This window comes from Pinus tabuliformis, chromosome 5_2 (genome assembly GCF_031772625.1).
Source record: "Pinus tabuliformis cultivar Carrire ecotype Pingquan chromosome 5_2, CPIR1, whole genome shotgun sequence".
Lineage (NCBI taxonomy): Eukaryota > Viridiplantae > Streptophyta > Pinopsida > Pinales > Pinaceae > Pinus > Pinus tabuliformis.
In genome coordinates this window covers 622,425,709-622,442,050 of record NC_142306.1, presented here as the reverse complement: position 1 = coordinate 622,442,050, position 16,342 = coordinate 622,425,709, and the positions used below count along the sequence as shown (strand labels likewise).

The 16,342-nt window shown below is 38.0% G+C and overlaps 1 protein-coding gene across 2 annotated transcripts; it reads left to right on the top strand.

The window, feature by feature from the left end:
- Nucleotides 1–428: 428 nt before the first annotated feature.
- LOC149160581 (microtubule-associated protein RP/EB family member 1A-like) lies at nucleotides 429–5,428 on the top strand. Of its 2 annotated transcripts, XM_089436734.1 has the most exons (8): nucleotides 464–1,071; nucleotides 1,174–1,242; nucleotides 2,539–2,625; nucleotides 2,808–2,917; nucleotides 3,539–3,726; nucleotides 3,852–3,925; nucleotides 4,244–4,357; nucleotides 4,485–5,428. In XM_089436734.1, the coding sequence occupies exons 1-8, from the start codon at nucleotides 958–960 to the stop codon at nucleotides 4,875–4,877; spliced, it is 1,149 nt and encodes a 382-aa protein (XP_089292860.1). In that variant the 5' UTR covers nucleotides 464–957; the 3' UTR covers nucleotides 4,878–5,428. The 2 variants fall into 2 exon arrangements, with proteins under 2 accessions (XP_089292861.1, XP_089292860.1); XM_089436735.1 differs by lacking the exon at nucleotides 2,539–2,625 and having other exon boundaries at nucleotides 429–1,071.
- The last annotated feature ends 10,914 nt before the right edge of the window (nucleotides 5,429–16,342 follow it).

Here is a 16,342-nt window from a genome sequence, read left to right as displayed (position 1 = left end):
TTACTTGCTCCCATTTATATATTGCACATGCTCCCATTATAAATTTGACTTACTTAGTAACTTGCACCTTCACTTGCTGCCCAATTACAAGATAACCTATCATACTTTCTCCACCAACTTATTAATGTTGCTCAACGATAAAAAGGACATCAAAAACGAATACCACTTTAAGCAACCTGTTGCTTGGAGTACATACACAAAGCCATGCACCTATCCCTCCCTACAAGAGTAACACGCACTTGGAGTCTTTCCCAAGGATCCATATGCCAATCAAACAACTAATCACAGCCCTAAAAAGTTGTGAAATCCCACCAAAAAGAGAAAAGGAACTTGAAGCAAATTGAAAACAGTAGAACCATCTGTTGTCTTAGTTAGGAGGGACAACCTAAGGCGACGTGCCTTTGGCGGGCAACGCACTCAATGACCAGCAATATGCTACTCGTGAAAATCCGCGAAAGAATCCATACTAATAAGGTGTTTTGTCAAAATCCAATGTGGCATGTTTCCAGATGATGTGAAATGTTAACTACCGCCCAACCGAAATTCAAAACAAATCAGAATGTGAAGAGGCCAAAAAATAGAGGAGATTGCTCGGGACAAGTACTGGGTGTATTTACTCTATAGGGAATGGTTAAATTTATTTTGAGGGCCCAAAGATACCAATTCATTTCTCTATTCTCTGCACTTGTCCCAAGCAAAAATCAACTGAGAGGCCCAATCTGTTATGCTATGATGTTCAAGTTTTCTTCTGCTGTCATTTTCAGAGGTTGAGCAGACAGGGATATTGGGTTTTCATTGATCGATTAAGCCCCTCTATATCTGGGGCTGTTGGAAGCATTTGGAGGCGTAGGAGACTGGGTTTCTTTCTGTTTGAGTGTAAAGGGGGTCTTTGGGTTCAGGTTGACATCTGGAACTGAACTGGGCAGGGCAACAAAAGTCCATTTTTGGGGGATTTCCATGGCTCTCTCTGCAAGCATTGGAACAATGGATGGGGCTTATTTCGTTGGCCGAAATGAGATCCTGGGCTGGATCAATAGCACATTGCATCTTTGCATTAACAAGGTGGAAGAGGTATGCAGTTCTTTAGGTTTTGGATTGGTGTTTTTTGATTCTGGTGGTGGCTGTGGGGACAATGGCATCTGGAGTGTGTAATATGATCTCTTCTAATTGCAGGGGGCCTCTGGAGCGGTCTACTGCCAGCTTATAGATTCCTGTAACCCTGGAGTTGTACCAATGCACAAGGTTATCCACATGTCTTAAGCCCTATAAGAATGTGGTGGTGGCTATTTATAGTCAGTTCTTATTTATCTTGTATTGTTGGGCAATTGCTTTGAGAAACAGGTCTTGAGGTCAGGACTGCTCGTAACACGAACATCCTTCAACTTAGGTGGGAGGTCTGAAGCGTATCTATTCTGTCAAAATTCCTCAGAACTTGCACCCTGTTTCATACCTTTTGGAACACCAGAACCCTCGCAGACCACCAAAACCCTGGTGGATAGCACACTGCTCCTTCGACCTTCCAGTAGGCCAAAACCCCATTGGCAGTTCTGGTTTATCTTTTAGCCTTGGATTCTTCTAAGTATTAATATCCCAAATTATGAGTATAGCAGGACTAATATAGAAATCCTCCGTTTTTTTCTTTTTTCTAAGAATTGTTTCAAGGAACATTCCCAATAGGCAGCACCACAGATAAGAGATTTTCTCCATTGTAGGTTACAGGTCTGAGGCGTTTCTATTTCTCTAAAATTGACAGGGACTTGCACCTGGCCTCATCCCTTTGAACCTCATGTCATGCTGGTGGGGCAAACTGCAGCCAGAATGGAACCCTTGGGCGTATGGCTAAGCACTCCAAACACTGCATCGACCTCACCAGTAAACCAGAGCCCTGCTAGCCCTTGAATATCTGTTTTAAATCGCTTGTACCCTTGTGCATATATAAGAGTGATATTTTTTCAAATTGCTGATTCTTCCATGTGCACAACTGGTTCCATGTAAGGGTCCCGTATAGATTCAAAACTACGTTGATCCTGAATTCCCCTCCCTATATATAAGCCCTGGACAATTTGAACCACCTTTTTCTCTGTCTGTACAGATGATATGTAAAATTGGGACCTGGACTTTTTAAATTTCTTTAATCTCTGTATGTACAGAAATATATTTACAGTTAGGGTCAAATGTATTAGTTTTGTATACATCTATGTTTACCTTGCTTTTTTGCATGGTTTTTCAGTGAAGTCTCTATGCTGTTAGTCACTTGGTGTTTTCAAATGCAATTTTTACTCTAGAATGAAATTCTTATTAAAACTCATTTTGATGCTTTTTTGTATAAGCTTTTCCAATTCAACTTCCTCTGTTATAAGCAAATCATGCAGCGCTACTGTATGGTGGCAGTCACCGATATTTTTGGCTGGATGCCGCTTTGTAGGGTCTTGTATTTTATGATACTCTGTAATTAAATTTTAACTTCAACGAAAACAAAATATTTGTCCCCCTGTTCTCCTTAAAGGTCCCAATCTGGGGTTTTTCACGATTTGATAGGTCAATTTTGAAGCCAAGTCTGAGTATGAAATGATCCAGAACTATAAGGTGCTGCAAGAAGTCTTCAACAAGCTTAAGATAGCCAAGGTAAGTTTGCAGCAAATTGCATATGGATGTGTACTGAACCTGTAGATTCCACACTGAAAATTTTGTTGACATCAAACTTCTCTAATGCATTATTTGACTGGTATTTGTGATACGGTTATTTACTAGATCGTGACATGCTTTCATTTTTGCAAGCAATAACAACAAATTCTTGCAAGTTGCAGCATATTGAAGTAAACAAACTGGTGAAAGGAAGGCCATTAGACAATCTTGAGTTTATGCAATGGTTGAAACGATACTGCGATTCTACAAATGTTGGAAACTTTACCCGCAGGTGTGATTTCATGCTGTGCTTTTGTTATGTTTAGTTTTCTAATTGTGGATCTGAAATCGTCTGAGTCACATTCTGTATGATGGTAGGTATCTAGTACCATGTATAGATCAAATTAATTGTTTCCAGTTAAATTTTGGCCATTGTTTGGTTGACCACCATAGAAGAACCTTGATATCTGTAACGTTACCTTAGGGTACGGTAATGTTGAATTTTCTGACTGTGGTCTGGAATCTTCTGTTCACCATCTCCATGCTATTATTAGGTAACTGATTTTATGTAGATCAGTATTTTTTTTCCAGCCAAATTTTGGCCATTGTTTAGTTGATCACCACAAGAACCTTGATATTTGTATCTCTCAAATTCCTATCCAGGTATTGGTGTTTGCATATACAATTTATTGTATATGCAAACACCAATTAAGTGTTGAAGTCTATGATTTTCAAGTTTCCCCATCCCTATTTATTTCAAGACATGTCAAACTAATTTTTTTGGTAAAGGTTCTCTCTTTAAGCCAAATTCCCTACATTTTTTGCATAACAGGGTTATCTTTACTTTGTTCATTCTATAGTCTGAAGTAAACTATTGGATCATTATATTCTAATGTAATACATTTCTCTACAGGAATGGTTATAATGCAGTTGAGAGAAGAGAAACATGCAAAGGAGGGAAAGAGCTAAATAGAAAAGTAGCTTTGAGCCTCCATTCGCAGACAACGGGTGCAACAAAGGCACCTGCAATGTCCAGGCCTACAACTCCATCCTCTAATAATAGTCGCCGAGCAGATTCTAGACCAAATTCAAATGGCCATGGTAAGACCCTTGCCAACTCTAATCCTAGAAAATTCAAATACAGAAAATATGCTCTCATTAGTTTGGAAAAGGAAGTGGTCTACTTGACAAAAAAATCCCTAGTTATGCTCAAATGTTTGTTGCAGTAAGCAAAAACGCTCCAAAGAACACACCACTGCCATCCCCAGCTGCAACACAGATAAGGGTCCTATTTGAACAGGTATGTATGAAAATAATCTTTTATGCTGGTTCCCTACTTTATATTGGTAAACCCATTTTCCTATGTCATATATAAGCTTATAGTTTAGCCCAGTGGGCTAGCTTGAGTGGTTGAGTGCTTTGAGCTTCATCAGGATTTCTGGGGTCATTTCCTTGGGCTGGCCGCCTGTGTCCCTACTGGGTCAGGTACTGTAACTAGTGCAGACAGGTTTGCAATGATTACCATCCACGAATGTGGGGAAGTGCCCTAGAGTTTTCCTGGTGTTACTAGAAAAACAAAAAAATCAGCTTATAGATTCTACTTGATCTCACCTTGCAGGTTGCAGAGCTGAAGGTTGCAGTTGACAATTTGGAAAAGGAAAGAGACTTTTACTTTGGAAAACTAAGGGACATCGAGAGTATATGCCAGAACTCTGAACTCCTAGAAATTCCGGTACATATTGCAGTGCTCATACAATAAAGCCTTTAGATTTAGAAGCAATATAGCCCTGTTTTTATCCGAGACAACTGGGCAGGTATGCTATGAATAATTATAATCTTATTTGTGTAATGTGCTGCAGGCAATCAGAACAATTCAAAGACTGCTCTATACAGATCACTATGAAGCCGATACTCTCACTGATCTAGTAACAATGAGTATAGCAGAAAATGAAGCCTCGGGCCATGTTATCGAGGACTGTGAAGTTCAACCTTCGAGATCCAGTAACATGGATAATCAAGATGATTTATCCTTATATGATTCTGCAGCACTATACAATGGAGAGATACTTGGTGACTCAGTTCCAGAGTTCAAGAATGACAGCTTTCAATGTGATTCAGTTGTGGGAAGGAGAATTGATATTACTACTGTGGATGAGAATGGTTTTACTGGTCTTTTAGACGGTAAGCATGCAGCTTGTCTATTCAAGGAGAACTTCAGCAGCACGAAATCATCAGCAGTGAGTGTATTGTGAATATTGTATCTTTACAAACTTTCTGATGGGAATAAATAGAGTAAAATCCCCAGCCTTTCAGGCCTCAAAATTGCCTGATAATGAAAGTTGATTTGGTTTGATTTGGGTCCTGGTTTTCCGAAGAAGTTTCTAGTGTTCCGCAGAGTCTACCACGGTTCAGACTCTGAAAGTTTGGGAAGTCCTATTTGTGATTATGGGTGCTGCTGTATCGGCATGTTGGGAAAGGAGGTGTGTTTTTTTTCCGCAGAGATGTATGGTGATTATTGCGCTGAACGACAATCCACATTTGAAATTTGATGTTGTAACAAGGGCCTCTTGGTGCATGTGATTTCATGGAGAAAATCTGCAATTCTGTGCACCTGAGGGCCTCGAAATTTAACATATTTAAAACATGTGTCATAGAAATCCGCAATTCTCTGCACCTGAGGGCCTCGAAATTTAACATACTTAAAACGATGTGTCATAGTAAAATAGTCGGTTCAGATTTGTGGGCAAATCCTGTGTATTTTGCGTTTGCTGCTTTGCTTTAATAAGAAATATTAATTATCGAACTGATTACATATCATATTAGATTAGTTATATTATATTATTATATGCACACATGTACACAAGTAGCCCAAAAAAAAATTGTAAACTCAGTTTTATTGTTTGAAGTTTACTTTTTGATTTTTTTTTTTTAACAAAATGAGTTTGCTCAGAAGTTTTCAAAGTATTCCATTATTTATTATTTTCTATTTAGATGACTCATATTATGGTGATGATGGTAAATAAATTAATATAGATTTATTTTAATTTTAGATTTATCAAATATTGAGAGGAATCACATTTCTCAAGATGTAAATCTCTTTTGAGTGTAAAATGATTATTCTTAAGATGTAAATTTTTTTTGAGTACAATTTTACAAAACGTTCAATTCTAATGATTCTCACATTATGGTGATTGTAAATAAATCAGCACAGATCTATTTTAACTCTGGATCTATCAAGTATTTGGAAATCTCTCAAGATATGAATCTCTTTTTAATTGCAAAATGATTCCTCTCAAGATGCAAATCTCTTTTTGAGTGCAAAATTTGAAGAAAGATTTGTAACTCAAGTGGTTTGATTCCTCTTGTCTCTTGATAAATCTAAGTTAAAATGGATTTATGTTGGTTTTGGACAAAACACTAATAAAATGTTTTAACTATAACAATTTTTTATTGTCGAGAATCCCTCTTGTCTTTTGGTAAATCTAAGTTAAAATGGATTTATGTTGGTTTTGGACAAAACACTAATAAAATGTTTTAACTATAACAATTTTTTTATTTTTTAATCATTTGTTTTATTGTCGAGAATCGAAGCACGCACTCGGGTATCGATCATTTAAATGTTGGCTCAATTAATAATAAAAAATTAAAGTAATAAAAATAATAAAATTAAATTTGTTATATTTTGATTTTGTTATTAACTTGTGAATAGGCTTTGCTACAATATCATGGCTTATCAATATCACATGCCTAAAAACCATAACTTATTCCACAATCAAAATATTTTATAACAATATGACAATATATTTAACCATGGATATTATTAACTTGTAAATAGGATTTGTTACAATATCATGTGCCAATACCATGGCTTATCAAGACCACATGCCCAAAAAACATAACTTATTTTACAATCAAAACATTTTATAAATATTTTATTTTAATTTAATTTATGACATTTTTTTAATTAAATCTAAAAGGAAAAAGGTTATAATGACTTTTGATATATATCTAAATCCTCCATCTCAGGGCTAATAAAAACATTCCCATACAAATTAAATCGAGGTTTTAATAAAATTAAAAATGAAAATACTTTTATATATGAAGATGTGAAATTTATATAATATGAATAATATTATTAAAAACCAACATAGATTTATCTTAACTAAGGAACCAAGTGATGAGAGCAAGCAAAGTGACTAACAATAATAGAGGAAAGATAGTGGATGATTCTTTTAAGCTTTTCATTATTGCATTTTCTTTGAATGATTGATCCAAAATATAGATTTAATATTTTACAACCAATTGAGTTTTTTAAAATTAGATACTTTCTTAAGCACAATACAATGGGATCAAATTTAAGAGAGAGAGAGAGAGCGAGAGAGTGATGGGGAGAGGAAGGGAGGTGGGAGAGAAAGGGAGAGAGAGAGGAAGGAAGAGAGAGGAGTTAGAGAGAGAGGGAGGAAAGAACAAAGACAGAGAGATAGAGGTGGAGAGAGAGATGGATTGACAAGGGAGAGAGGAGAGGAGGGAAGAGAGAGGAGAGGAGAGAGATAGGGAGAGAAGGGGAAGAGAGAGAGAGAGAGGGAGACACAAAGATGGAAGGTAGAGAGAGAAGGAAAGAGATGGAGCTAGAGGGGGAGAGAGAGGGAGGGAAGAAGAAATGCATAGAGGGAGAAAGGTGGAGAGAGAGATGGACAGAAAGTAAGGGAGAGAGGAGAGTGGGAGGGAAGAGAGAGAGGGAGAGGAAGATGGAGGGAGATAGAGATAGTTAGATATGGAGAGAGAGTATATGTTTAGGGGGTGAGATAGAGAGATAATATGAAATAGACACACAGATACAAATATAGATATTATATAACCAACCTAGATCCATCTTAACCCCGAATCTAAGCACTAAGAAGGATCCCTCTCAATGTTTGATAGACCCGAGTTTAAGATGGATCTACGCTGGTATAATATATACATTGTTGACATTGAAATATTTTTTCTAATGATTCAAATATGCCACATTAATTATGTTAATACATACATGAACCCTAAACATATCTCTATATAGAAAGAATTAATTTTTAATTAATAGTTTTAAAAATTATATATGTATAAAACTTGTCAAATCCATATTAAATATGTAGAAATTATTGTGTAGATTTGAAACTGCTCATGAAATTTACTAAAACACAAGACTCAAATCTACGCGATTATTCTGCAGAATTCAATTCACAATTGAGAACAAAAATCATAAACATGCAAGAAGAATTATCACACATGCACAACGATTTATCTAGGGGAAAGCAGCTGCCCCAAACCCCTTCCTATCTGTATTGAATTAATCAAAGAATAGAGATGAAATACATATGCTTGCTCAAGCCTGAGCACAACTTGCAAGTGTATATTCTATCCCTCTGTTTGACTGACTGACTTTAGCCAATACTTAGCCAATTTTCAAGCCCTCCAAGCTCCTATTTCCTTGTGTTGTTCCTTGAGGCAATTAACCCCTTTTATTTAGGAAATTCCCTCAATTGGATTGCAAAATTCCTCTAGGCTCATCCTTTGACTGCATACACCACCTGTACACTTCAGAATAGTTTACAACTGATAGTACACTGCCTTGGAATCTCCATCTCAACTGGGTAACTCGAATTCTCTGAATGCATTAGTTATTTTGGGTTGATTGATTAGCTAATTGGTTGATCACTGAGTGTGGTTGAAGTTCAACTTCCACAACTTGACCTCCACTAGTTCTTCTAACAGTTAGAACTAATTTAACTGACCATAACTCAATTTAATTGAAATAGATTTCTACAAATTAGCAATCAATCATACTGAACTGAACTCAAGCTTCCCTAACTCGAAATAACTAAGTTAACTGAGTGACAAGTGCCATGTCACCTTAGTTAAATACCTTCAAGATTTCTATTGAAATGGAAATTCAATTTTTCTCTAGCTTAGCTAAGGCAAACTCAAACTAATATTTTCTTGTTGAGGATGAACCACACTCGCTGGTTCAAAACGTGTCAACAAATGAATTTTGATGTGATTATAGCCGAAAACCTTTTCTACAAAGAAAGGGATTATCAACCACCCCTATCTAACACCTATGGAACTCTAACTTCCCTCTTAACAAGGCCTTTATCAAAATGTCACCATCTTGTTCCTCTGCTAGAATGTACTGCAACAACATTATCCACCTTTGCACACAGTCGCATAAATGGTGATACCATATATCTATATGCTTGGATCGATCGTGAAAACATGATTTTTAGAGAGCTTGATGTAACTCTGATTATCACAATAGATCATAGTTGGATCCATCATTTGACCAAACAATCCAACAAGTATCTTTCTCATCCAAATCGCCTCACATGCTGCTTGACTTGCAATCATGTATTCTACTTCTGTCGAGTTGAGTGCCATAGATCTTTGCTTCTTGTTGTACCAAGAAATTGTTGTGGACCCAACACTAAAAATTCCACTTGATGAACTCTTTTGGTCTGATGGAATCCCCGCCCAATTTGCATCTGTGAAGCCACACATCTTCACTCCCTCTATTCATTTGTACCATAGTCCAAATTGAGTAATGCCTTTGAGGTACCGTAGAACATGCTTAGATGCCCTCCAAAATACTTTGGTTGGCCTAAAACATAGCTTGGCTCAGTTGATTGATTGCATAGCACATATTTGGTCGTGTGTTCACAAGATACATTAGTGAACCCACCAACTATCTGTAAACAGTAGCATCAAATTCCTCACCTGAAGTGGCATCCTCTTTCCTCTAGTTGGTCACTGGAGGTGTTTCCATGGGTTTGCAGTTGTCCATGTGGAACCTTTGAAGTATCTCGTTGGCATACTTGTCCTAAGAGACAAGCAGTTCCCCATCACCTTCCCATACTTCCAATCCGAGGAAGTAGTGCATGAGACCCATGTCCATTTCATACTCTCTTGCAAGGCCCTCCTTGTAATATCTGGTCATTTGCTCATCAAAAGTTAAAATAAAGTCATCAACGTATAAGACAATAATCAACAATGTACCTTATACCAAGATATGATAGAGGTTTTCATCCGCGTCACTTTTGGTGAAGCCCAAACCAGTGAGATAATATCGATCATGGTGTACCAAGCACTGGGTGCTTGCTTGAGACCGTACAACACTCACTTCAGTATGCACTCATGAGACTCTTGATCAACATTCTTGAACCCTTCTGGTTGCTCGATATACACCTCCTCAATAACTCCATTGAGTAATTTTGTTTTCACATCCATTTGGTGGATCTTCCACCCCATCTATGTAGCTAGAGAAAGGATTGATCTGATGGATGAGTACCTTGCTACAGGAGAAAAGATCTCCTCATAGTCAATCCCCACAACCTGAGTACCCATTGGCCACAAATCTAGCCTCGTACTTTTCTATGCTTCTATTTGCTGCATGTTTCACCTTGAAGATCCATCTCAAACCCACAACTGATTTGTTTGCTAGTCATGGGACCACTTCCCAAACATTGTTGTTTAAAATGGATTTGTACTCCAACATTGCATCAACCCATACAAGTTTCTCTACTGCTTCCTCGAAAGAGGATGGCTCAGTGTCTACAAGCTCAGACATTAGAGCCATGTAGCAAGTGTATTGATCTGGTGACCTTCTCTACCAACGTTGATTTGAAGGAGTACCCACATTCTCCCTCACATCCTACATAATTATTTGAGCTTCCCTGGTCCTTTTCCTGCATTCTCTGGATGATTCTAGCTTGAGTGGTTTTCTCCACTCTCTCCTCTTCAACTTGTGGTTGCTCCACACCTTATTGAGGTTCCTCCTTTAGAGCTAAAAGTTTCTCTTCTGGTGGGATCTGAAGCTCCCTCTCAAGAGAGCACCACATGGATTTGTATTCATCAAATTTTACATCCCTTCGCACAACTGTCATTTTGAGGGATGACAAGTACACACGGTAGTTGTGGGGAGTTTCTGTGTAACCCACAAATACCCTCAATTCTGTAGTCGACTCTAGCTTCATCTTTGATTCTTTGGAGACATGGTAGTAAATAGAGGCTCCAAAAATCCTGAAGTACGACACATCTGAATTTCTCCCCGAGAAATCCTCCTCCAATGTAATCATGCCCATAATCTGATGAGGACTCTAGTTATGCAAATAGATTGTTGTGTTGCATGCCTCGGCCCAAAAATGCAGAGATAGGCCTTGATCATGAAATGTCGCCCTCGTTGCTCCCACAATTCTATGATTCTTTCTCTCAGCCACCCCATTCTATTGTGGGTTGTGGCGTGTTGTCAACTCTTGTCGAATGCCTTCATTTTCACATAAATTTTTAAATTCATACGACGCGTAATCACCTCCATTATCGCTCTTGAGAGCCTTCACCTTCTTATCATTTTATTTCTCAACCAGTGCCTTGAATTCTACGAACTTAGAGAATGTCTCATCCTTCTTCCGCGTGAAGAAGATCCAAAATTTCTATTAGAAGTCATCAATAAAAATGACAAAATATTTGTGTCTAGCAGTAGAGGCTATCAAGAAAGGTCCACAGACATCATAGTGGATCATTTCAAGGACTGCATGTGCTTTGTTGTCCCACTCATGGAAAGTGGATTTTGTGTACTTCCCCAAGGTACACCCTTTACATGTATCACATTGCTGTAGTGATCCTTTAGGGAGGCCTATGGTTATCTATTGCATGATCTTCAAAACGACATGATGAAAATGTCCTAGTCTTTTATGCCAAAGTTCACCAACATCGCGAATTTCCACCTTCTCCGCCTTTTTGCTCAATGCAACACAATCCTCCACATCTAGCTTGTATAGGTTCTTCACACGAACCCCAATCTTCTTCACCTATCCCGTGGTTATGTATCTCAGGAATTTCTTTCCTTTGTTGAAGATCACATCATAACCACGGTCTCCCAAAACTGTAATAGAGATGAGATTTTTCTTTAAGCTCGGAACGAAAATGACATCCTTGAGTCTGAGGGGGGATCCTAACTCACTCTAAAAGGTGAATGTATCTATCCAAGTCGTGCTATAGCTTCCTTCGTCCCCCATCTCAATGTGCATTTGCAAGCCTTTTTCCTCCAGGTCATTGAAAATTTCTCTATTCCCCGTCATATGGAACGAGGCATCTGATTCCAAGTACCAGACGCTCCCCATCACTATGTTGGCCATGCATGCAATGAGAGTAAATTCAAGCTCGAACTATGAAGCCAAAGCTTCAATTGTTGCTCCTCCTGAGGTGTTCTTTCTTGTCTTCTTATGTGTGGCATAGTGCCCAAATTCATGATAGTGAAAGCACTTGATTATGGACAAGTCTTTCTTCTTGCCCCCTTGACTAGATTCCAGTTTGGAATGGGATTTCTTCCCTTGTCCCTTCTTTTCCTTTCCATCCAAGGCACAAGTTTCTTCATCCTCACTATTGGATGAAGTCTCGTCTCTGGTATTTTGCTTATTTCCTCATGTACTAAATCAGACCATAGGCGTTCCCAATTTGGTAGTTTCTCCCTCCCATTCACCGAATATTGGTAGTTGTGCCAACTCTTGGGAATTCCTAGAAGGGCTAGGCTTACCAAATCATCTTCTACAATAGTAACAATAACTTGACCAAGTTCATTGTGACATTGTTTGAACTTGCTCAGTTAATGTGGAATAGTATCATTCTTATGCATCTTGATATTTCAAAGTTTATCCTTAAGCACCAGCTTCTTGTGGCCACTATTATTCTGGAACAAATCTGTCAGTGCTTGCCACATTTCATACAAAGTCTCTTTCCCGTGGATATTTGAGACAATTCGGTCTCGTACTCCCTCCAATATGATTATCCTTGCCTTGGCTACACAATTATTCCATTATGCTAGATCCTGAGCATCAATGGTTGCTGGTTTCGAGATGTCATTATCGATAAATTCCTTCAATCCATTATCTTTGAGCACTGCCTCCTTGCGATCCTTCCAAGAAACATAATTTGAGCTACCCTTAAAGGAATAGTTAAGTCTTAGTCCATAGAAAGCCATCCTTATAGCTCTGAAGAATTGATCCTGCAAATTTGATCCTTCTGCAATAACAACTTTGAAATTTATGCACTATTGTGAATTCTGCCTTGATACCATGTAGAAATTGTTGTGTAGATCTGAAACTACTCATGAATTCACTAAAACACAAGACTCAAATCTACTCTAATATTTCACGGAATTCAATTCACAGTTGAGAACACAAATCATAAACATACAAGAAGAATTATCACACATGCACAAAGATTTATCTAGGGGAAAGTAGTTGGTCAAAACCTATCCATCTGCCTGACTGATTGAAGCTAGCCAATTTTCAAGCCCTCCAAGCTCCTATTTCTTTGCGTTGTTCCTTGACGAAATTGGCCCCTATTATTTAAGAAATTCCCTCAATTGGATTGCACAATTCCTCTAGGCTCATCCTCTGACTGCATTCAACACCTGTACAGTTCGGAATAGTCTACAAGTAATAGTACACTGCCTTGGAATATCCATCTCAACTGGGTAACTTGAATTATCTGCATGCATCAGTTATTTTGGGCTTATTCATTAGTTAAGTGGTTGATCACAGAGCGTGGTTGAAGTTCCACTTCCACTACTTGACCTCCACTAGTTCCTCTAACATTTAGAACTAGTTTAACTGACCATAACACAATTTAGCTGAAATAGATTGCTACAAATTAGAAATCAATCATATTGAATTGAACTCAAGCCTCTGCAACTTGAATTAATTGAGTTAACTGAGTGACAAGCTCCATGTCACCTCATTTAACTACCTCCAAGATTTATGTTGAAATGGAAATTTGAATTTTCTCTAGTTTGACCAAGGCAAAGTCAAACTGGGATTTTGTTATTTCATTTTCAACAAAATATTGAAGATACTATGAATCTCCTTTCTACCTTGCCTTGAGTAACTATAAAAAATTATATTGATAGAATAATAATTCTATCTCTATATAAAATATGATGTTAAAATCTCTTATTCAAAAATATATATTGAAATATTTGGTTTGTGGCGGACAAGTTCTCAGGACCCTATCCTATTTTCTAAAGGTATAAGTGGTCTCGTAGATGTCATTTTTATTATTACTTTAGGTCCTGTTTTTTCTTGTGTTTAATCTTTTTAGCTTAAGTCCATTGGGGTTTTTTCACAAGTGACTTCAAATGTCGAGAACCCTTGAGTTGTCGAACCATTTGACTTGGCCCTCTAAAGAAGCCCCAATGGCCTCCTACTTTATTTCACAGTTACAAAATGGCTCAACAGAGCATCCAGGTTCTACAACTCAGGAAGTCATAAAGGGTCATTACTCTTAGGATTCCTATAATTCCCCCATATGTGCCAGAGAATTTGCGGAGGTTCCCTAACTAAGATGTCAGGGTGGTGTAGTAATCTCAAGCATTATTTTGGAAAAATGAGCAGGAGGAGATGGGACTATTTGGAAGTGTTATGGGGAGAGGGAAAAAAATAAATGTGCCCAAAAAACTGACAAGGCTCTAGTAGAAATGAATGAATTATCCCTCGGGTTAGATGGGATTATGGGAAGATTGGAATCTTTTTCTAGGCAAGCCCTTGTAGGTAAATTTAGTTATATCTCCATGACCCACATTCAGATCCTCTCTTGGGTAAAGGATACTGGGAAACCCCTAGTGGGTTATACTCATGTTGTGAGTATTTTGGTGAACAAATGGATACATTTCCATTTCTTGTTTGAATATTACGTGGACCTAATCCTAAATAAGTCCTGGTTTATTAATAGAGGTACCCTATGGATGAAATGTTGGCATACAACCTTCTGTCTAAGAACAAACCAACAAAATTGTAGGAATTTGTGGCTGATGTTGCCTGGTTTTCCTCTAGAACCCTGGTCTAAATAGGTTCTAATCAATATCGCTAGCTCGCTTGATAGGTTCATTTTTCTGGAGGAAGATTCCCTGATAGGGGTTGATAAGAGAATGGCTTGGGCCTTGGTGGAAATGAACGTCTCAGAGGGGCTTCCTGGGACTCTTAAAATCTAGTGGGGAGAGAATTTTGTTCTACAGCCACTTGATTTTTGGAAAACTCCTTTTTATGCATAAACTATAGCGTTTTGGTCATTTAGATGGCACTTGTGGGTTTCCCTCTCAATGGGGTTATGGACTAAAAAATATCGGAAAGTTTTCAGTTAGGTCCCTTGCTCCTCTGGTGTCACATAACCCTTCCACACATCTATAGGTATCCTTGGGGGCTTGGTGGTTGGTCTTTGTTCCTTCAAAGGCTTGGAAAGAGGTAGATAACAGTTTGGCAACAATTCAACTCTCACTACTAGCTGAGATGAATGGAATAACAGATGGTTTGAACCCTTTGGAAGAAGACTCATGTCTGTTTCTTGCAGATGTGCGCTTCTCTGGGGTTTCTATAGAAAAGGTTGATGAGAAAATTGTGGAGGAAAGTCAAATATTTCTAGAGCCATCAGCCTCAGGTGGACCTGGAAATGTTCAATCAATTGATACCTATTTTGGAAGTGATGTATTGGCCAATAAGTATTCTTTCTCCACTTGTTCTCTGATTCAATATTTATCATATGAGGACTCCTTGCTTCTATATCAATTCGAAATGAAAATTCTTAACGACCCTAAACACAACTCAGATGACCCTACATTTCCTTCTCTTATTCCTAATAATGTCCTGGAATATGAATATGTTATCCCTTCCTTTATAAATAAAACTTTAGGGCCTTATCATAACCCTGTTCTAAGATTGGAAGGTAAGCTTATGATGGAGCTTTTCAAATCCATTCTTGACCTCCCTTCCTCTCATATTTATGGACCTTCAACATCTACAGACTTTGAACCCAAGTTTGTTCCTACTCTCGCACCTGGGACCTATCTTGTCAATAACCCATATCAACTTGCGATAACTTCGTCGGAAATTTTCCAACCCCTCTCCTCCTTCATATAAGGATATTCACAATTTTATCCCCATCCCAATGTTCTCTGGGACATCCCCTATTAACCATTCAACGAATGATATTAGTTATCACTTCCAAAATGTAACTATCAAGAAAAATAAACAAAATGAAATATCTCAGGATATGGATGGAACCCCATTAGAGGCTATCTATGGAGGCCTTAACCTACCTCCTCTTTCAAATAAAGAGATTGTTTCCAGGGCCCTTAGAGCACAAAATCCCTCTATGGGTCTTTCAAAATAATTATCTTGTCTCTTAATATTAGGGGGATAGGGGGATGCTCCAAAATCATTTCCCTCAAAAGATTGGTGGATAAATACAAACCCTCTACTAAATTTCTTCAAGAGACAATGGTTCTCGGGGATAATGCTAGAGAATCCATTTGATACTTGTGTCGGAGTTGGTTTTCCTATACCATGGTCTTTGTTGTCCTATCTAGAGGTCTACTCTCCATATGGAATATGAAAGTTGCGGCTTTTCAAGCCTTATCCTCTTTCATTTGTATAATACTAGAAGGGTTTATAAGAGGTTTTCCTCTTCCGATCAAGTTAGTAAAATGCTATAGTCCCTATGGTGAAAGGTGAGACATTTTGGATAAGGTCCAATCTAGTGGACTGCTCTCGAATCCCTCACTCCTATTAGTAGGATATTTAAACTTCACTACCTCATCAGGGGATTCTTGGGGGTCTCGAGCCCACTCCAATCCTTTGGAAATTATTTTTCGAAGATGCTGCAATAATACAACCTCTGTGATGTTGCTCCTTTT